General features: G+C 39.0%; 1 protein-coding gene across 1 annotated transcript in view; it reads left to right on the top strand.

The window, feature by feature from the left end:
• Positions 1–22,991, top strand: part of FBXL13 (F-box and leucine rich repeat protein 13) — a 169,191-nt gene that overhangs the window by 4,332 nt on the left and 141,868 nt on the right. The window contains exon 4 of the mRNA XM_081799706.1: positions 1,947–2,188. Coding sequence (XP_081655832.1) covers positions 1,947–2,188 — 242 coding nt within the window. The remainder of the gene's footprint in view (positions 1–1,946; positions 2,189–22,991) is intronic.

The following is a 22,991-nucleotide window of genomic DNA, read 5'->3' as shown; positions in this document are numbered from 1 at the left end:
TTTTTTTTTTTTTAAAGATTTTATTTATTTATATGACAGAGAGAGACAGTGAGAACAGGAACACAAGCAGGGGGAGTGGGAGAGGGAGAAGCAGGCTTCCCGCTGAGCAGGGAGCCTGATGTGGGACTCGATCCCAGGACCCTGGGATCATGACCTGAGCCGAAGGCAGACGCTTAACGACTGAGCCACCCAGGCGCCCGGATGTGACACTTTAATTAAAGCAATTAAAACAGAGGGCCCAAGCAAATTCCTCCAAACTTAAAAATATCTCTAGTTTGCTTAAGCTATTAGTACATTATTGCTTAATGTTGTTTTAGAATACTCACAGTAACTACTAGGATCAGACATCGAAAAATGGAATTTTTTAAGTTATATTACTTCGTAGGTAATGTTTTATCAATGGTCTTGAAATATAAAGTCGGGGTAAATAAGAAACAGAAAAATAAGAAATTAAACTCCCTGTTTAGTAGTCGTCTCATCAAGGGCAGGATCAACGCCCTCCCATCGTTACCTGGTTCAGATGTTGAGATTGGTGATACCATATACATACCAAGAGAGTATGCAAAGATCTATGCTGGAAACAGTGCTAGAGTCTGCAGAGGACACTGAGATTCATCAAGCACCTACTGGTATTGAATCGGTGTTCTTAGAGGATGTCCTCCAGCATTTATGGAGTACATGTTCAGTGTTGCTGGTCCACCAGTTATACTTTAGGGACCACTGTTTTAGTCTGCTTGTTCAGTGTTCTTTCTTTCTTTCAAGATTTATTTATTTATTTGAGAGAGAGAGAGAGAGAGAGAACGAGAACATTGCGGGGGGGCGGGATGGACAGAGGGAGAGGGAGAGAAAGAATCTCAGGCAGACTCCGCACTGAGCAGGGAGCCTGATGCGGGGCTTGATCTCAAGACCCTGAAATCATGACCTGAGCCAAAATCAAGAGTCAGCTGCTTCGCCGACTGAGCCACCCAGGCGCCCCTGTTCGGTGTTTTCGAACACTGTGCACTAAGCTAGCATTTTGACCCTGGCTCCCCCGGCGTCTGATCAGTGATTGTCTAATGGCAAAATAAGTAACCGTACATGACTAGTCTGCCCCTTTCACACCCCTCTTGAACTGAACATCCCTGAGGCAGTATTGTTCTCTTAATCATCCCCATACACTGGGCATGATGTTTTGCATGCAGTAGTTGATAGATATTAAAATATATAACAATGTATATTATACATAATATAGTATTATCCTTAATATAGATGTATATTCCATAGTTAATTGGGTGTTTAGAGAAAACATTTTCTTCTAGCTATGTGATTTCTTGGCCTAACCATCACTCACTTAAGTGGGTGAAGTGAGCAAGGCAGCTGTGTGCCGGGCGGAGAAAGCAGGGAACACTTCTGGGTGCTACTTCTCCAATGTGTACCCTTTCTTAGGCTCGTGTGTGTGTGTGTGTGTGTGTGTGTGTGTAACACTTATTTACCCTTATGGCTTTTTCTCGATTATGCAGTTTTAAAAAGAATGTATTCAAAGTTAAAATGGGGACATTTTATAACAATAAATCAGGCAAGACCCCAAATGCTTTCCTCTAACTCTCCTTTTTTATCTCTGTGCTAACCACCTCCTTTCCATGGCCCAAATATCAGTTCACTCATTACCAGAGCCTTGACTCTGTGGGTTTCAGCTTCCTCATCGAAAGGAGGAGGTTGGACCACACCTTCGAGGTTGCTGCCTAAGCCGTTGATGTCTGACAACAGACGGAAATGATCTCTAATGCTCTGGTGGTCTAGAGAGTATTAACCATGCTATGGACAAAGATTGTTCATGTAGCAGGGATAACAATAATGAAGAATGTTTATTTGGTGCTATCATGGTGTTGAGCACTGAGCTATATACATATTATCTCATTTAACCTTTAAGACAATGACATGGAATTTGTCAATTATTTTCATGGCAGATGTTAAAACATGAACTTCAGTTACTGAAATGGAGAAACAAGTTAAAACTCAAAGTAGTTGCTAAAGAAGAATCCATTTTTCCTGAACAAAGTGCGTCTGAAACCTCTCTTGCAGGCGAGATTCCTGAATGTGACATTTCACTTTTACCCGAAAGGGTGATCTCACGGGTTCGTATGAATTCATGTATCGTAACTAGTCATTTTCACAGTGTTTATTTAAAGAGTGGTTTTATAAACCTTAGGTGAATGATGGAAATCCTATTTCAAAGAAACATGTTTTTTTACAACTAGCTTTGGGTTCAACTCATGTTTTTAGAGGTCATCCTTTTGGATGGCTAGAAGATGAATCTAGCAATCAAAAGTGGAGAAAGTAAAGCTGTAGGAAATAAGAAGGGAAGGAAAACATTCCTCCTTAAAGCATACGTTGTCATTTAAGGTGGAACGGGTTTCAGATGCTGAAGCACTTACTTTTTCATCTTTAATCCCTAATCTTTTAAGCTTCACATAATGCCTCCACTCTGGGATTTAAATGGGCTTGTGTTATTGAAACTTTCAGTTAGATAAAATATTTATACTATCTTTTTTCCTTAGATCGTGAATTCATAAAAAGAATCATGTAGTTACAGCTTACAATTCATTGAATTGATCTCTGAAAGATAAACCATAATTCCAACTACTGGTTATATTCTCTTTTGATGGATAAGTAACTTCTTTGTGAGACTGCCTGATAAATGGTAGAAGCGCTGTAAAATATCACCTTATTCTGATTGATGGCGGCTTCACATTATAAAATCCCATGTATTAAATACACGCCACTAAATGTACAGAATTAAGCTCAAGTTATATTTGGGAACAAGGTATCTATGTGTCTATATCTAATCCTGCACTCCATGTATAGCATGGAGTTAGGATAAGGATATTTTCACCCATAATTTCCTCTTTATAAATTGTCTATCATATTTTGTTCATTTTTAAATTGGAATTCCTATAATTTGCTTACTGGTTTGTAATAACTCTTTGTATATTGGTAATATCAACTCTTTGCCTGGAATATATCAGAGATTTCCCTTCTACACTTGATGTTTGCTTTCAGTTTTGTCTGTACAGTCTTTCAATGAGAGAAATTTTAGAGCTCTATGTAACAAAGTCTAGCACTCTTGCCCTAATTATTTCTTTTTGTGTCATATTAATATGTTATTCTTAGTTGTTTTTCTTTTTTTTTTTTAATAAGGATTTTTATTTATTTGACAGAGAGAGAAAGAAAGAGAGAGAGCACAAGCAGGGTGAGCAGGAGAGGGAGAAGCAGGCTTCCTGCTGAGCAGGGAGCCCGAGGTAGGACTGGATTCCAGGACCCTGGGATCATGACCTGAGGCGAAGGCAGACGCTTAACCCACTGAGCCACGCAGGCGCCCCACTTAGTTGTTTTTCTAAGCCATATCACACTCTTTCTTACACCAATACAGCTGTTTTTTGTCTTTGAATTCCTATACTGTTCACTGCTAATGTTTGTTTACTTTATCAGTGGCTGCTCTAGGGTTTATAATAATGCTTTTACAATTTATCACAGATTACACCTTCACATAATTTTCTACCACTTTACATATAAGGTAAAAACCTAGTAAGAGTACGCTTTCATTTTCTTTCTCCTGTGCCTCATGCTATTGTTGCCATGCATTATATTCCTAGGTGTTTATAAACCCTGCAATGTAATTTATTATTTTTGCTTTAAATGATCCGTTATATCTTATTCAGCATATACTTTTTTTGTTACTTATTTTTTTACTGAAATGTAATTAACATACAGTGTTATATTAGTTTCAGGTGTACAATATAATGATTCAACGGTCATTACTTAGTGCTTGTCACAATAAGTGTGCTTTTCATCCGCTTTATCTATTTCACCCATCTCTCCACCCACCTCTCCTCTGGCAACCACCAGTTTGTTTTCTGTATTTAAAAGTCTGTTTTTTTGTTTGCCTTTTTTTTTTCTTTGCTTGTTCATTTGCTTTGTTTCTTACATTCCACATATGAGTAAAATCACAGTGGTATTTGTATTTCCCTAACTTACTTTACTTAGCATCATACTTCCTAAGTCTATCCATGTTGTCAAGATCTCGTTCTTTTTTAATGGCTGAGTAATATCCCATTGTATATATACTACTTCTTTATCCATTCATCTAATGATGGACACTTGGGTTGTTTCCACATTTCGGTTATTGTAAATAATGCAATAAACATAGGGATGCATATATCTTTTTAAATTAGTGTTTTCATTTTCTTTGGGTAAATACCCAGTAGTGGTATTACTGTATCATATGGTAATTCTATTTTTAATTTTTTAAGGAAATCCATACTGTTTTCCACTGTGGCTATACCAATTTGCATTCCTACCAATAGTGCGCGAGGGTTCCAAAACTTGTTGTTTCTTGTGTATTTGATTTTAGCCATTCTGACAGGTGTGAGGTGATATCTCTTTGTGTTTTGATTTGCATTTCCCTGATGATCAGTGATGTTGAGCATTTTTTCATGTGTTTGTTGGCCATCTGTATGTCTTCTTTGGTGAAATGTCTGTTCAAGTCTTCTGCCCATTTTTAAATCAGATTATTTGTTTTTTTTGATGTTGAGTTGTATAAGTTCTTTGTATACTTTGGATATTAACCCCTTATCAGATATATCATTTGCAAATATCTTCTCCCATTCAGTAGGTTGCCTTGTCATTTTATTGATGGTTTCCTACACTGTGCAAAAGCTTTTTATTTTAGCATAGTCCCAATAGTTTAACTTTGTTTTGTTTCCTCCATCTGAGGAGACATATCTAGAAAAATGCTTCTATGGCCGATGTCAAAGAAACTACTGCCTATGTTTTCTTCTAGGAGTTTTATAGTTTCAGGTATCACATTTAGGTCTTTAATCCATTTTGTGTTTATTTTTGTGTGCAGTGTAAGAAAGTGGTCCAGGTTCATTCTTTTGCATGTTGCTGTCCAGTTTTCCCAACACCATTTGTTGAAGAGTCTGTCTTTTCCCTATTGTATAGTCTTCTCTCCTTTGTCATAGATTAATTGACCATATAAGCATGGATTTATTTCTGGACTCTATTCTGTTCCCTTGATCTATGTGTCTATTTTTGTGCCAGTATCATACTGTTTGCATGCTATAGCTATATAATATATCTTGAAATCTAGTATTGTGATACCTCTAGTTTTGTTTTGGCTGTTTGGTGTCTTTTGTGGTTCTATACAAATTTTAGGATTATTTGTTCCAGTTCTGTGAAAAATGTTGTTGGTATTCTGATAGTGATTGCATTAAATCTGTAGATTGCTTTAGGTAGTATGGACATTTTAACAATATTGGTTCTTCCAATCCATGAGCATGGAATATCTTTCTATTTGTTTGTGTCATCGTCAATTTCTTTGGTCTTTCACCTCCTTGGTTTATTCCTAGGAATTTTATTCTTTTTTATGCAACTGTAAATGGGATTGTTTTTAATTTTTTTTCTGCTATTTCATTAGTGTATAGAAATGCAACAGATTTCTGTATTAATTTTGTATCCTGTGACCTTACTGAATTCATTTACTTGTTCCAGTACTTTTTAGGTGAAGTCTTTTGGTTTTTCTATATATAGTATCATGTCATGTAGAAGGAAGGAAATAATAAAGATTACAGCAGAAATAAATGAAATTGAGACCAAAAAAAGCCACCAGCAATAGAAAAGATCCATGAAACCAGGAGCTGATTCTTTTTTTTATTATTTAAATTCAATTAATTAATAAGAGCTGGTTCTTTGCAAGGATAAACAAAATTGATAAACCTTTCACCAGACTGCTCAAGAAAAAAAAGAGAGGGGCACCTGGGTGGCTCAGTCATTAAGCGTCTGCCTTCGGCTCAGGTCATGGTCCCAAGGTCCTGGGATCGAGCCCCGCATCGGGCTCCCTGCTCAGCGGGAAGCCTGCTTCTCCCTCTCCCACTCCCCCTGCTTGTGTTCCTGCTCTCACTATCTCTCTCTGTCAAATAAATAAAATCTTAAAAAAAAAAAAAAGAGAGAGGACTCAGATAAACAAAATCAGAAATGAAGGAAGAGATGTAATGACCAGCACCACAGAAGTACAAAGGATTATAAGAGAATATTGTGAAAAATTTTATGTCAACAAATTGGACAACCTAGAAGTGGATAAATTCCTAGACACGTATAACCTTTCAAAACTGAGTCAGGAAAAGAAATAGAAAATCTGAATAGACTGATTATGAGTAATGAAATGGACTCAGTAATTAAAAACTCCCAATAAACAAAGTCCAGGACCAGATGGTTTCAGAGATGAATTCTACCTAACATTTTAAAAAGTGTTCATGTCTGTTCTTCTCAAACTATTCCAGAAAATAGAAGGGGAAGGAAAGCTTCCAAATTCATCCTATGAGGCCAGCATTACCCTGATACCAAAACCAGACAAAGACACTACAACAGAAGAAAACTATAGGCCAGTATCTCTGATGAACATAGATGCAAAAGTCTCCCAACAAAATATTAGCAAACAGAACCCAACAATACATTAAAAAACATTCTCCATGATCTGTGGAATTTATTGCAGGGATGCATAGGTAGTTTAATATTTGCAAATCAGCCAACATGATACATCACATCAACAAAAGAAAGGGTAAAAACCTCATGATCATTCCAATAGATGTAGAAAAAGCACTGGGAAAAGTACAACATCCATTCATGATAAAAACCCCCAACAAAGTGGATTTAAAGGGAATATACATCAACATAATAAAGGCCATATATGCAAAACCCACAACTAACATCATACTCAATGATGAAAAACTGAGAGCTTCTCCTCTAAGATCAAGAACAAGACAAGGATGTCCATTCTTACCATCTTCATTCAACATAGTGCTGGAAGTCCTAGGTGCAGCAATCAGACAAAAGAAATAAAAGGCATCCAAATTGGTAAGAAAGAAGTAAAACTTTCGATACATTTTACTTTTAACAATCTGAAGCTTATAGACAAGTTGCCAGTACCATCTGAAGAACTTTTCCTAAACAGTTTGAAAGTAAGTTGCCGATATAACACCTCATCACCCCTGACTACTGTTGGTTTAGTTCCTGTAAACAAGAGCATTCACTTAGTCAACCATCAAAATCCTCAAACCCAGTTCAGGTTTCCCCAGCTGTTCCAATAACGTCCCAATAATGCTGATGGATCCAGTTTAGAATCACACATAGCAATTGGTTGCTATGTCTCCTTATTCTTCAGTTTGCAACTGTCCCTTAGTCTTTAATTTTCATGACCTTCACATGAAGATTAGGTCCATTTTATTGTGGAATATCTCTTAATTTGAGCTTGTTTGATGTTTCTTCAAGAATATACTCAGGTTATACATTTTCATTAGAAATACCACGGACTGGGCGCCTGGGTGGCTCAGTTGGTTAAGCGACTGCCTTCAGCTCGGGTTATGATCCTAGAGTCCCGGGATCGAGTCCCATATCGGGCTCCCTGCTCAGCAGGGGGTCTGCTTCTCCCTCTGACTCTCTTCCCTCCCATGCTCTCTGTCTGTCATTCTCTCTCTCAAATAAATAAGTAAAATCCTTAAAAAAAAAAAAGAAAAAGAAAAAGATTCTCTCTAAAAAAAAAAAAAGATCTATTTCCTTTAAAAAAAAAAAAAAAGAAAAAAAGAAATACCCCACAGACATCATGCTGTGCTCTTCCCATTGTATCAAACAGTGAGGAGATTCAGATTTGCCTATGACTGGGGACGTTCACTTTGATCACTTGATTAAAGTGATGTCTGTCAGGCTTCTCCACTTCAATTCAGTCACCCCCTTTGTAATTGATATGCATGTTAAAATTATATAAGTATTCCTATTCATTTAAGTTTGTTTGTTTATTTGTGTCAGTATGGACTCCTGGTTTTCCATTTTATTCGTGGGTTATAATCCATTACTCTCACGATTTATTTTGGTGCCCAAACTGTCCTAGATTTGGACCGAGTCAAGTTGCCTTCTGTGTCCTTTTGACACGCAACCATCATTTCTTCAGTACTTCCTTACTTTAGAGCACAGCATGCTGTCCTAGGCTCATCTCGTGCTTTACCTGCCCCACCATGGAGAAGTCATTTCTCCAAAAGTCCCTAAATCCTTCTTAGTGGAAATTGTACATAGAAACCGAGATTTGAGCACTAGCTGTGTTCATTGCCATTGCAGTGGCACTTCTCCTTATGCCTTCTCGGTAGAAAGAACGAGAGACTGTAGGTAGCTACATGCATATGCACATTTACTTCCATGTCACCGTACTTCGGTATACCCACGCCTAAATTGCACACAGATACTTCCAGTTTTTTTTTTTATACATTTTTTTTAAAGATTTTATTTATTTATTTGACAGAGAAAGACACAGCGAGAGAGGGAACACAAATGGGGAGTGGGAGAGGGAGAAGCAGACTCCCTGCCGAGCAGGGAGCCGGATGCGGGACTCGATCCCGGGACTCCAGGATCATGACCTGAGCCGAAGGCAGTCGCTTAACCAACTGAGCCACCCAGGCGCCCCCAGATACTTCCAGTTTTAATTTTGCACCACAGGGCTCATTCTAGTTCCCTCTCTTCCCATATTTGCAATGTCCTTCTCCAACAGTGAGATCCTAGCCTTCGTTATTCTGAATATCTTTACTTATTTGGCCACTCCCCCTGTGTGTCACCAGTCACACAGGTTGCTGCCACTATCCCCTCCCTTCTTCATCCTGCTCAGGCTTTGACATCCCTTGCCAGGCCACCCTCTTATGAAGAGGCCCTCCTCACACGGCTTGGGCTCTGACACCATGTGACAGTTGCCTCCCCCCCTGTATAGTTTCCTTATTAACTTTGGGCTAAGACACACTATACTGAGTGCTTCCTAGGCAGATGCCTTCCTTGTCCTACACAGGCTCTGAAAATGCATGCATAGGCTGTCCCTCCTTGGGGATGCCTTTCTTACATGCATAGGCTCTATCACTCCATGCTGTCTGCCCACACGGAGGCACGCTCCACAGCCCACTTGGCCCCTGGTATCTTCCACGGGATTTTCTTTCCCTGGTTCACCTTCTTTGTCCTACTCAGGCTTTGACATCCCACTCTGGCTTCCTCTCATTAGGAACACCTCCTCATCCCTCTTAGGTTCCAACATTCTATGCTGAGATAGCCTTCCACATGGATGGATGCCCTTCTCACCTCACTTATTCTCTGACTGTCTGCACTGGGCAGATGTCCTCTTCTTGGGCCTCATTTCCTTTGGGCTTCAATAGCCCAGAGTGAGCCATGCTTCCTCATTTGCCTTCCTTTTTCCACTTGGGCTTTGAGATTCCATTCTGAGCCATACTTTCTTAGGAACACCCCTTCTCACGCATCTTGGGCTCCAAAACCCTGGGCAAGGTGGTCCACCGAGTGGATAGTCCTTTATAGACCCTAGTTCTGATATCCTGCTCTGGGCCAATAGAGCTCTTCTGCACCTTCACCCTGGCATAGATGTCTACTTTGCTTAGACAACTTAGTATCTTTCCACAGGTCATTTAATTTCTATTAATTTTTAGTTAGCTTCTTTTTTTCTTTCTGTGCTTCATTTTATTTATTTATTTTAAAGATTTTATTTATTTATTTGAGAGGGAGAGAGCACAAGCAGGGGGAGGGGCAGAGAGAAGAAGACAAGCAAACGCCCTGCCAAGCCTGATGTGATGGGGTGCTCGATCCCAGGACCCCGAGATCATCACCCAAGCCAAAGGCAGACGTTTAACGGACTGAGCCACCCAGGTGCCCCTGTGCTTCATTTTAAATAGTGTTTATTGCTCTGTCTGCAAGTTCAGCACAGTGTATACGAAACTGTCTTTAAAAGCCATTAACTTCTGTCTAAATCACCTGTAAAGAGAGCATTACTCACCAAAATTGGAAAAAAAAAAAAAAGGCACCAACAATTTGTGGAATAGATAACCAGCAACACATTGCTGAATTTTGAAGATAAGATGAACTTAGCATGTTTTCTAATTCTTACTGGCTTTCGTTAATCTCCTTATTCTTCAACTACTTTAAAAGGAAAAAAAAATGCATGTAGTCAATCTTGACTTTAGAAGCATCTCAGAAAGAGATGGAGGGAGAGAGGGGAAAGGCACAAGAAGCAATAATTTGCTCATATTGTATAGCAAGAAAATCATTGGTCATTAGTAGCATCTGGCTAGTTTTATTGTAGGGCTTTTTGTTGTTATTGTTGACTGCCTCTCCCCAAAAGAATAAATAGTGTTTGCTTAGTTTAAAAAATGCAGTGTCTAATTTGCTATCAAGCCCTTCCAGTGAACTTTTTCACTATGGATATTGTATTCATCTCCAGAAGTTTTATTTGGTTTATTTTTCAAATTTCCACCTCTCTCCTTCATTTTTCTTTGAAATCCTTAAACATTTTTTATAATAGCTACTTTAAAGAACTTTTCTACTAGTTCTGTTATCCCTGTAATTTCTCTGTGTGCTTGCATCTCTTATTTATCTCTTGGTTATGTGTCAGATTTTCTTGCTTTTTACAGATACAACAATTTTTTATTACATGCTGGATATTGTTGTCTTTCTTTAAGGAATGTTGAATTTTGTTTTGATAGTCAGCTAATTTACTCGAATATGAATTTTCCCAGCTTATATTTAAGGTTTGTTAAAGAAAATCTAGAGTAACTGTCACTTGAAGGCTAGTTTATCCTTACTCCTACTATGTGATCTTTCTGGGTCTTTTTTGAATGCCCCAAGAGCTCAATGACATGTCTCCCCTCTGATTTGTTTCAACTTGTAAATCTCCCAATCCTGTATGAACTCTAATAGCTGCTCTGCTTACAGATCCCTGGTAGATGTTTTGTCCCTGGTAGCCATTTTTTGTCCAGTCTCATGGAGTATCATCTTGCACATACACACAGCTTAGAATGCAGTCAAAGGTGCAAGGATCCCTATGCATACTTCTCAAGCTCCTTTTCTGCGGGACTCCCACTTTTCCAGTACTCTGCCTATAAACTCCAGCAGCCTCAATATCCTTGAACCCCATTAACTATTTCCTTGGCTTAGGGACACCACCTGGTTCTCACCAGCAGCTAATAAATGCCTCTAGGAAGAAAACTTGTGCTATCATATGGTCACTCCATTGATTTCCCTTCTTCCAGAGATCACAATATTGTGATACTTGTTGTCCAAAATTTAAAAGCAGTTGTTTCATATATGTTGTCCATTTCTCTAGCTCTTTATGGTAGGAGGCATAGTCTGGTACAAGTCACCTCATCATGGCTGGAAGTAGAAAACTGTTGATGGTTTTCTGAATCTACATGGTATTCAGCCTTAATGGCCCCAAACTGTGCCTGTCAATCCTTTTATGGGTCTCCTTCTTTCATTTCTTACAGAGACTATTTGAGCTTTTGTTAGGGACTGAATGTTTGTGTTCCCCCCAGATTCCTATGTTGAAGCCCTAATTACCAATGACTGAATTTGGAGATAGGGCTGTGAAGGTGAGATAGGTTAAATGAGGTCATAAGGGTGGGGTCTCATGCAAGAGGGGGGTTGCCCATATAAGAAGAGTCAGAGACACCAATGCTCTGTCTCTGCCCTGTGAGCACACCGCAAGAAGGCAGTCATCTGAAAGCCAGGAACAGAGCTGGCTTTCCAGCTAGCCAGGAACCAAATTAACCAGAACCTTGATCTTGGACTTCCCAGCCTCTAGAACGGTGAAAAATAAATTTCCATTGTTTAAGCCACCCAGTGAATCATATTTTGTTTTGGCAGTCTGAGCAAACTAATACAGTTCTTCTTCATTTTTCTTATGACAAATCCCGCACTTCATTGCCCCTCACCTTCACTTTCTGTCCTTCTTCACTGAGACAATATATGCCATCAGGTAGGAACTCCTTCAACTTAATTCCTGACCCCCTTCCTCAGTCCTGTTTTCCTGATCTCTTTGCCCTTTTTTTCAAGTGTACCATCCATACCCACCTTTGTTTCCTTTTCTGTTCTCAGGGGTTTTGCCTATATAAGGTACAGTATTTATAGCGGATGCTTTTCTTTAATTTCTGCCACAGGTAATGATGCAATCTTATTTTCAGATCATTATCAATATCAGTTTTGAGTCAATGAGGAGTAGTTGACAGAGAGCATAGTTAACTTCAAATACAAGATGGTTTTCCAACACAATTTCTATTGCTTCTTAACCAAGACACTCAATGGTCTACGCATACTGAATCATTTTTGGATGTCTAGGACTATGTCTTGTTCATGTTCCCTGATTTATAAGCATACAAAAAATTTATCAAGTGAATGAATTTAACATTTAATAAATTATTGTATGCTGCCCCAATTCAAGTTTAAGAAAAGGTACAGATCTGTAATAAAAATATCAATATTTTCCCCAGGCCATTTCTTTTGTTTGTGAAAGTCAATTCTCTAAACAAGTATTGACAAGTAGGCATAAAAGGTAAGCTTTCAATAGCTATAAAAATATCCATGCCGGTTGAAACAGAAGAGAAAAGGGATCAAGTTTTGAGAGATCTTTAGGCTTCACATTTTTTCAAGAACACACCATCTTTTCTTATGGGCCTCCATATGGATGATTTAAGGAAAGCTTAAAAAAATTTGATGTCTGTAGTTTTGGGAGGTTATTGACTGCAAACTCTTCAGTATGCTCCAAAGTAGCTATTTTATTTTATTTATTATTTTTTAAAAAGATTTTATTTATTTATTTGAGAGAGAGAATGAGAGAGAGAGCACGAGAGGGGGGAGGGTCAGAGGGAGAAGCAGACTCCCCGCTGAGCAGGGAGCCCGATGTGGGACTCGATCCAGGGACTCCAGGATCATGACCTGAGCCGAAGGCAGTCGCTTAACCAACTGAGCCACCCAGGCACCCCAAAGTAGCTATTTTAAACATAGCATTCAGGTTTAGTAGTTCTCTAAGGTATGAGCTAGTACTGCTTTCACCTACCAATATAGGAAAACATGACTGATGGTGGGGCTTAAAGAAATAAGGTCTTATTTGTTTCCTATCACACAAAGTCCAGAGGAAGGCAATCAGGTCTGGTCTTCCACAATGCCATTAAAAATGGAATTTTTCTGTTGTTTCGCTCCACAATCCTTAGCACCTTCTTGCTTATTGTCTCATGGTTGCAAAATGGCTACTCTACCTCCAGCCATATCTTCACTCACCAGGCCTGAAGAAGGGGAAAAATCACAGTGGTAGGAGGCAAAAAGGTTGGCCTATTCCTGTTTTGTAGAAAAGCCAGTTTCCCCAAGACCCCACAGTCAAGACTTTCATTGACGTGTTTTAGGCTAGAACTTTGTCACTAGGCCATGTCTAACTGCAAGTTGCTAGGCAGGAGGGGACTTTGAGTGGGGACTGGGTGAGTTACAACAGATGAGGAGCAAACAAGTATTTAAGAAGTCAGTACATAATTGCCGCAAAGGAATTCTGGTTTAATGCTCTTCCCTCTCCCAATTCAGAGAAGCCAAAAATGCCAATTAATGAAGAACCACAGCATCCAAAGTCAGCAAACCATCTCATAAAGTGATCCAGGGCCTAACAGAGAATTGTATATGGAAATTTCAACACTTATGATGAGCTATGAACTGGCCTGTTTTCTCATAAGAAGTGTTTTGGTTTGATAATACAGAAGAAGTGGGTTCATGTCCTTTCTCATCAATTACTAGCAATATTATGTGAGGCAATTTCTGCCCTTTTGGCATTCGATCTTTTTTTTTTTTTTAAGATTTTATTTATTTATTTGAGAGAGAGTGAGAGAGAGCACAAGAAGGGGGAGCAGCAGAGAGAGAGGGAGAAGCAGACTCCCCACTGAGCAGGGAGCCTGATGCGGGGCTCAATCCCAGGACTCTGGGATCATGACCTGAGCTGAAGGCAGACGCTTAACAACTGAGCCACCCAGGCGCCCCTTGGCGCTTGATCTTTAAAACTTCCCTGCTCTCATGTCTCTGGCCAAACTCTAAATTTAAGGAAAAGAGTTTATGTTGGGTTACTTGAAGTTTTAGAACAATCAAAGTCATTGCCAGTTTTTGCATTTTACATATTACTTTCTGGTATCATGACATGAGGTTATGATCAGGCTTCCCATACCTTCTTCTACCCTGATTCCCACCCACTTCCATGTGGAACGATATATAGAATTTTTGGGGATCAGATTTGTAGACTCTGCCACAGTGTTCAAACCATATCATGATCTAGAAAAGAACATAGAGATCTCTGTGTTGAGCTTTTACCAATTTCAGGAGCTGAGGATTTAAGAAATTAAATGACATCTCCAAAGTCAGACAACTACAAAACTGACCAGAACCTGATTTTGCTAATCTTGGCTAAAATTATATACTCTATACCATTCTGTTTATTCTTCCTGGAGAATTCTAAAGAAATAGAATACGTACATGAATATTTTACTTCTGAGACAAAAAAGGAATGGAACCATTTATATCTGTTCAGTTGTATTACCCTTAAAAGTATATGAATAACATTTTTCTTTTCCAAATGACTAAATCTTGGTATGACACTGAAGTACAGCATGATTTTTGGATATTCTCAAATTTTTTCCCAATCAAATAAATTGTCAAGAATGTCCATTAAAAATGCAAAGGTAATAAAAGAGTGAATTTATATAATAGCGAAAAACTGGAAATTAATGAGTCTAAGACTCATGTCTTGAACAGTTGGGTTTGCTAAGCTTATTAATGCTATAGATTTGCAAAGTTGATTTTTTAAATCATAGTTTAAAGTGGCATCTAATTTGGTGACTTCTCTGGTCAACTTATTCTCGCTGACTTGAGGAACAAAGATGTTAAAAACATGAAAATGTAATGTGAGTTGGATCTAACTTTATTTAAAGTTTTTGAAGGTGTTGGCTTTTAAAAGAAGTTGAAATTTGTACAATTTAGGTTGCCTAATGTTTTGAAGGAATAATTGAAAACAGCCACCTGGAATGAGATACAATTTGAACTTACTTGGAAAACACACTTACACTACAGGCTTGCTTTTTAGGTTCAGTTACATCAACCCATGAAAACAGGTCAGGTTCTGTTTTACAGCCATTTTCCCCAGTATCATTTACCCATTGGGAAAGGCTGCTTAGTTAGCAGATGGTAGGGCTAATACACTATCTCTCAAATTCAGAGCTAGCAGGAGGGTGGGCGAAGATCATTTTCCATGAAAATGCAAGACTGGTTTTTTGTTTTGTTTTGGGATGTGTGTAGTTTGGCAAGCAATACAGAGAAAAGCCTTATGTTGATGAATTTGGAAAGTCTAAATAACATAGTTAGGCAATGAATGCAGTTGTCTTAAAATACACAATTTCTTGATTAGCTTAAGAATATAAGTAGTGTCTTAGGGCTACCTTTCATTTTAAATAACTATCATATTTTGTTTGTTTGTAAAAGATAATAGAACGTGAACTAGCAAGGAGTTCTAAAATCACCTTCAGTGTTGATGACTCATCTTCTCACTTAGAAAACAAAACAAACAAAACACCCAAAACCCTGGATAGCTATTAAAACTTGTACCATGTTGCAGGAGAAGAATCAGATGGTTCAGGCCTGTTGGATTAAATTACTTAGAATTGTAAAACAAAAGATAATTCTCAATGACTTTTTGAATCCATGTTTTGATAACCTCGGGGGTCAGTATGACCTCAATTCACTGAAGCAAAGAGTGGTTCCAGGTTTCATAGGTATGTACTATGGAAACTTCAGATGATGGAAGGTTCTAAAGCCTTGCTCTATCAAGGAACTGTGTGTGTGTTGGCTCCATCTGGGGTGTGGACGAAAAAGCAGATGGAGCAAAACATCTAAAAATTGTTTTAGGATCAGCTTATTTTTGGTGGAAGACTGCTCTGGTCCATGGGCCTTGATTTTGTCATGTCTGTTCTAATCAGTAATACTAAGTTAAATAGTTTACAAATGATTTTCCTATAAAGTTTTAATGACAAGTTATAGAAGATGCTACATTAATTTTAGCAGGAACCACCTTTGTAAAATGATACATCATTCCTAAGATGAAGAACTACTCCACAGAAAGAGGCAGCTACTTGGAAATGGAGAGTGTGTGCTCTGGAGTGGGGGTGGCCCGTCCTGTCACTAGCTGTGTGACCTTGGCCATGTTGCTTGATCTTTTGGTTTTTAAGTTGTCGCCCTTGTAATGGGCAGATAATTAAAAAAAGTCTCTCCTGTATTTGCTATTATGAAGATTAAATGAGTTAATACATATGAAGCACTTAGAACGATGCCCAGCATATAATAATTTCTTAGTGGAAGTTACTATTATTGATATGTTGGAGTTAGATGTCTGAATGATGGAGAAACCATGGAATAGGAAGTCACGGAAGACCAGGTTCTAAGCTTAGGCCTGCTGGCTCTGTTAGCTTGCTGACCTCCCACAAGGCATCTAACTTCTCTCAGCCTCAGTTTAAAGACTTGGAAAATCTCTAGCAGAGTATGTACTTGTAGTTTCTTCTGTAAGATGAGAGGGTGGGTTAGATGGCCTCTCAGACCACTTCTAGCTTTAGACATCTATGGCTCTTGGATGGAAACAAGCATCCCAGCAGAGGAGAATATCAGGGGTGAATGCACAAAATCCTAGAGAGTGTTTCACCCACGTTCATGCCCCTGTCCCGAATGCTTCTCCACCCCACTATTAGCTCGATTCGAGCCTTCTCTTTCTTTACGTCTCAGCGTAAATGTCACCCATCAGAGACCTCTCCTGATGACCCAATCTAAAATCAGTCCCTGCTCTAAGGCCTTATTCTTTTCCTCCATAGCACTTGTCATTGTAAATAGCTATAATTTTCAATAACGTGCTTGTTTTTTATCTGTCTCTTCCACTAAAATATACGCTTTTTAGGTTCAGATATTATACCTGTTTTGATTACTTCTTTACCCTCAGCAACTAAGAGATTGGCACAAGCAGGCACTCAATCAAGATTTCATTTCATTTATTGAGCAACGATACCAGATTCTTACCAAGTATGAAGCTCTGTCTTAGGTATTGGGGAGATAGCAGTGTTCTCATGGAGCTTATAGTTTTGTGTGAAGAAACAGCAAACGAGTAAACAAATGCGCAAGAACATGTCATACAGAATTAAATGCTATGAAGAAAAGGAGTTAGGATAAGGGATGACTTTACTAAAAGGAACACCAAAAGCAGAAGTAGCAAAAGCTAAAATAAACAAGTGAGACTCATCAAACTAAAAAGCTTCCGCACAGTAAAGGAAACCATCAGTAAATGAAAAGACAATGCACCGAATAGGAGAACATATTTGCAAATCATATATCTGATAAGAGGTTAATATCCAAAATATAAAATATCCAAAGGCTAAGACCCTTGAACGATATAGGATTTAGGGGCTCCAACCCCCTTGTACTCAAAAATTCATGTATAACTTTTGACTCCTCCAAAATTTACTAATAGCCTATTGTTGACCAAAAGCCTTACCAATAACAACACAGTTGACTGACATATATTTTGCATGTTATATATATTATGTGCTGTATTATTATAATAAAGCTAGAGAAAAGAAAATGTTATTAAGAAAATCATAAGGAAGAGAAAGCACTGTACTGTATTGAAAAAATTCCACATATAAGCAGGCCTGTACAGTTCAAACTCATGTTGTTGAAGGGTCAACTGTATGTAAAGAACCCATACAACTCAAGAGCAAAAATCAAACAATCTGATTAAAAAGTGGGCAGAGGATCTGAATAGACATTTTTCCAAAGAAGACATACAGATTGCCAACACACATGAAAAGATGCTCAATATCACTAATCACCAGGGAAATGCAAATCAAAATCACAATAAGATATCACCTCACACCTGTTAGAATGGCTGGTATCAAAGAGACAAGAAAAAATTAGTGTTGGAGAGGATGTGGAGAAAAGGGAACCCTCATGCACTGTTGGTAGGAAAGCAAATTGGTACAACCTCTATGGAAAACAGTATGGAGGTTTCTCAAAGCATTAAAAATAGAAATACCACCTGATCCAGCAATTTCACTTCTGGACATTTATCTAAGAGGAACGAAATCACTAACTTGAAAAGACATATGCACCTCCATGTTTATTGTAGCAATATTCGCAATAGCCAAGACATGAAAACAACCCAAATGTCTATCAACAGATGAATGGAAAAAGGAAATGGGGTAATATATATATTCAGCCATTTAAAAGAAGGAAATTGTGCCATTTGCAAAAACATGGATGAACCTCGAGGGCATTATGCTATGGGAAGTAAGTCAGAGGAAGACAGACAAATACTATATAATCTCACTTACATGTGGAATCTAAAACAAACAAACAAAAAGAAACAAAATGAAAAAAACTGAACTCATAGATACAGAAGACAGATTGGTGGTTGCCAGTGGAGTAGTGTGGGGAGTGGGCAAAATGGGCAAAGGGGGTCAAAAGGGACAAACTTCCAGTTATAAAATAAATGTCATAGGAATATAATGTGCAGTATGGTGACTCTAGTTAATAATATTCTACATATTTGAAAGTTCCTAAGGGAGTAGATCTTAAAAGTTTTCATCACAAGAAAAAAATTCTAACTGTGTGGTGATGGATGTTAACTAGATTTATTGTGGTGATCACTTTGCAATATTTATAAAAATGGAATCACTGTGTTGTACACCTGAAACTAATATAATGCTGTATGTCAATTAGATCTCACTTAAAAATAAGAACGACTAGAGTATGCTACTCTGTCAGGGGAGGCTTCTCTCTGTGGGATATTTGTTGAAAGAATTGAAAGAAAAATAAGGCCAAGAGAATGGGAGAAACGTTTCAGGGGTGGTTGAGTTGTGGATATGGGGTGAAGTCTGAAAACAGAAGGGGCTTTCTCTAAGAATGAGCACAAGGATAGCATCGATGGGAATGATGCATGGATTATAAATGACAAAACAAATGAACAAACAAAACAAAACAGAAACAGACACATAGATACAGAGAACAATCTGGTGGTTGCTGGAGGGGAGAGAGGAGGGTGGAGGTATGGGTGAACCAGGGGAAGGGGATTAAAATTTCCCATTATAAAATAAATAGGACACAGGGATACAAGGTACAGCACAGGGAATAGAGTTAATAATATGTAACAACATTGTACGGTGATAGGCAGTAGCTAGATTTATTGTGGTGATCACTTTGTCATGTATATAAATGTTGAATCACTGTGCTCTACACCTGAAACTAATATAACATTGTATGTCAGCTGCATATCAATTAAAAAAAAACAACAACTCATTGCCAGTGCACGCGCGCGCACACACACACACACACACACACACACACACACAGAGGAAGGGAAAGGACCCAAGTGGGAAGCAAAGTGTTAACAGAATTCTGGGAGCAGCACTCTGTGGAGTGAAACGGTGAGTGAGGAGCCTGATACGATATCTTTGAGCCTGAGTGACTAGAGAGGTGGGAAGCTCAGAAGTATTAAGTCCAGAGCAGAGCCAGGTTTTTACTGATCTTAAATGCGTGACTCATAGCACTCAACACTTATTCCTGACTCATGCTTCTTGTCTTGCCAAGTGTTTTTCTTTCCATACCATACAATGTTCCATTGAAATGGTTGGTGGAGTCTAATTCATTTTAGCAGTTTGCCATCTGTTTTTGATGGCTTATGATCTGTGCTGAAGCAATTTACTAATTAACTCAAGAGTTTGTGTTTTATGTTCAGAAGACAACTCTCCTTTTATTGCACCACAAGGTAAGATTAAATAGGAGAGAGCTCTACCCTGCTCCTTCCCTGTGCCTTTCCTGGCCCCATCATCTTAAATTTCTTGGTCTTCATTGATTTGTTCCCTGATGTCTGTAAATGTATTCAACTCACTCCTTTAAAACATTTCTCAATCCTTCTCTCGAGTTAATATTCTATTTTTCTCCTTATATATGTTGTCAAACTTCTTGACATGACATCCCATCTGCCCATTGAGACACTCAGAAATTGCTTTTAAACAGTCTCGACCTGGGTGTTCCAAAGGTAGAAGCCAAATTCATCATCTCCAAAATAGAACTCATCATTTCCTTCCTCCAACCCTCTTCTGTATCCTGTTTCTAAATGAATGGCATCTCACTGACTCAATTGACCTAGGTAGAATTTAGGAATTACCTTTGACTTCTTTCCTTTATCCCCCACTGCATATTCTTTCCTTTTTTAATTTGTAATCTCTCTTACTGTCTCCTCTCCATTCTCTTTGGCACTTAATACCTATCAGTGACATTATCAAAGCTACTTAAATGGGGCTTCCAGCACCTACTCTTGACCTTGACTTCCCAGCTCATTTTTCATTTGCCCCCCCAGAGCTGTCTTTTTAAAGTCGCATTTAAAAACCAGATTTTGTTATTTATTTATTTATTGAGTAGGGGGAGGGGCAGAGATCTAGAGGGAGAGAGAGAATCTCAAGCAGACTCCGTGCGGAGTACCAAGCTGGACGCAGAGCTCAATCTCATGACCCTGAGGACATGACCTAAGCCGAAATCAAGAGTTGGATGTCCAACTGCTGGAGCCATTCAGGTGCCCTTCTAAAGTCATTTGTATTCACATTCCTTTCCTGCTTAAAATCGCTGACTCACCATTGGCTTTATCATGCCCCCCAGGGCCCTTCATGTTCTAGCCCTTCCCTGCCTCTCAGTTTCATTCTCCACCATTTCCCCACAGGAATCCTTGGCTCCAGTCCTGCTAAGTTACTCCCATTGCCCAAGTGCAAGGCTCTCCCTCCCGCCATTAAGCCCCTTCTGCTTAGAGCCCCTTCTCATCTTTGACTGGCTCACTTCTGCTTGGGCACAGCCAGGTGTCAAATTTGCTCTTCTGTCCTCTCCCTTAATCTCAGTTAACTACCTATCATATGTGTTCCTAGAGGTCCCGAGGCACTTCTTTACTGTCTGTTATAATTTCTTAGTTTCTGTTTTCCTCTTGGACTATAAGTGCCTTGAGGATAGGGACAGTGTCTTACATGCTTTGAATTCACAACCTCTAAATGCTCAGTAAATGTTGGTTGAATGAATGAATGAAGAACGATTTTTTTGCTCTTTCAGCCCCACCACTACAAACTTATTCTCATTCCAGGAATTTCTTTTTCTTTTTTTTTTTTTTATTCTTATGTTAACCCCCATACATTACATCATTAGTTTTAGATGTAGTGTTCCATGATTCATTGTTTGTGCATAACACCCAGTGCTCCATGCAGAATGTGCATCCCCACTCTGAGTGGCCCAACCCTTTGAAGGGAAGGGGAGCTCCCCAGGTATATGTTGCCTGCATCACTTCCTACCCTTATGCTCAGCTCCCTCCTTATCCTGGTTCTGAGGTTTTCCTTCAAGTGGCAATGGAAGAGAAAACTCCACAAGACAATGAATATTCATGACTTATTACTTAACACCGAGTCGGGCAAGAATCAGTAGGAGAAGCAGCAGCCCAAAGTGTGACTTGGACACCCAGGTTCAAGTTCAAACTTTTGATCTGGGTATCTCTATCTAGGAGAGAGAGCTTTCCAGATCATTGCACCATTTATGGTTTCCTTCTTAGCTTGTGGATATCCTCAGAATGCTGTTTGCATCATGGAGTCCTTTGGCAAAGCAGTAGGGAATGGAGAATGCACTGTTCTCAGACCCTAAACCCCATGGAGTCTGATTCCCACTGTGTTCCTGGCTACCATCAGTCTTGTGGTTAAAAGAATGTAAGTCACCACATTTCTGCCTGTGCCTCTTTGTTTTGTCTTTCTCATTTCTCCACAGTATGACCTATCTGTTTGTTTCTCCCTGAATGTTATAATTTATCTTCTATTTCCACTACCTGGTCTTGATGCCTGTCTCCTTTTCTTGTGCAATGGCTTCCTCCTCCAATCAGTATACAACACTCAATAGTACCCAGAGTTGGAAAAAGTCTTCCAAGTGTGACCCAGTTAGTACAGCATCCAGTACAAGTATTACTTCCCTTAAAGTGGACATTCCTGTCGCCCGTCTTTGCTCCCACTTTTTCACTGAAGCTGTGCAGTTAGGCTTACCATCGACCTTCAACAGCTAACGAAAATTTTATGATTTTATTGACCTTTCTGTGATCTGATGTGGATGACAACGTCTTGAGCATTAAATGTATCTCTTACACTCAGCCACTGAGTGACCACACTCCCTCTTGGCTTTCTGTCCATCTCTCTGATCATTCCTTCTAAGATTCCTTTAGGGTAATAGGCTCCCATTCACTTCTTATGTGATGGTGTTTGTAAGGGCTACATCATTGCTTTTCTGTTTTTCTCACTCCATCCTCAATTTCTGGGTGATGTCAAAGACATGCTTTAGGTTATATGTTGTCTACTCATGACTCCCAAATCTGTACATCTCCAGCTAGATTTCTCCTCTGAGACCCAGGCCATTATCAGCAATGCCTGCTAAGTAACTCCACCTGAATGTTCATTCCACAGTGTCTACTACCTAGTATGTCCAACTTTAAGACCCCACCTTCCCACTGCCTGTACAAGATTTCTCTTCACCCCTTCATATTCCTGGCCTTTCTTTTGGGAAATAGCACTGTCACTTGTTACCCAAATTAGAACTGGGGGGTCATCTTAGATTTCTTTTTTTTTTTAAAGATTTTATTTATTTATTTGAGAGATAGAGTGAGCAAGAGAGAGAGAGAGAGAGCGAGCACACAAGCAAGAGCAGAGGGAGAGGGAGAAGCAGGTTCTCCTGCTGAGCAGGGAGCCTGATGTGGGGCTCGATCCCAGGACTCTGGGATCATGACCTGAGCCGAAGGCAGACGCTTAACGACTGAGCCACCCAGGTGCCCCAGACTTCTTTTATTTTTATTCTCCACATCCAATTAATGATTAGCAAATGAGACCAACTCAAGATGCATTTCCATGTGAAATAAATATAAAATGGAATTCACATTATTTCAAATTTTGCCATATAATGAGGCTTATATCTTAATTGTACTCTTAAATCTGCAGAATTCAAATTTGTGTAAAATGCAAGCACACTACACTGAGACTTGTGCTAGGATTTGTATTACAGGTTATCTCGTGCAGTTC

The sequence above is a fragment of the Leptonychotes weddellii genome, chromosome 12 (genome assembly GCF_054177405.1).
Source record: "Leptonychotes weddellii isolate Sample4059 chromosome 12, ASM5417740v2, whole genome shotgun sequence".
In the NCBI taxonomy this organism is placed as follows: Eukaryota; Metazoa; Chordata; class Mammalia; order Carnivora; family Phocidae; genus Leptonychotes; species Leptonychotes weddellii.
This window is presented reverse-complemented; position numbering and strand designations above follow the sequence as displayed.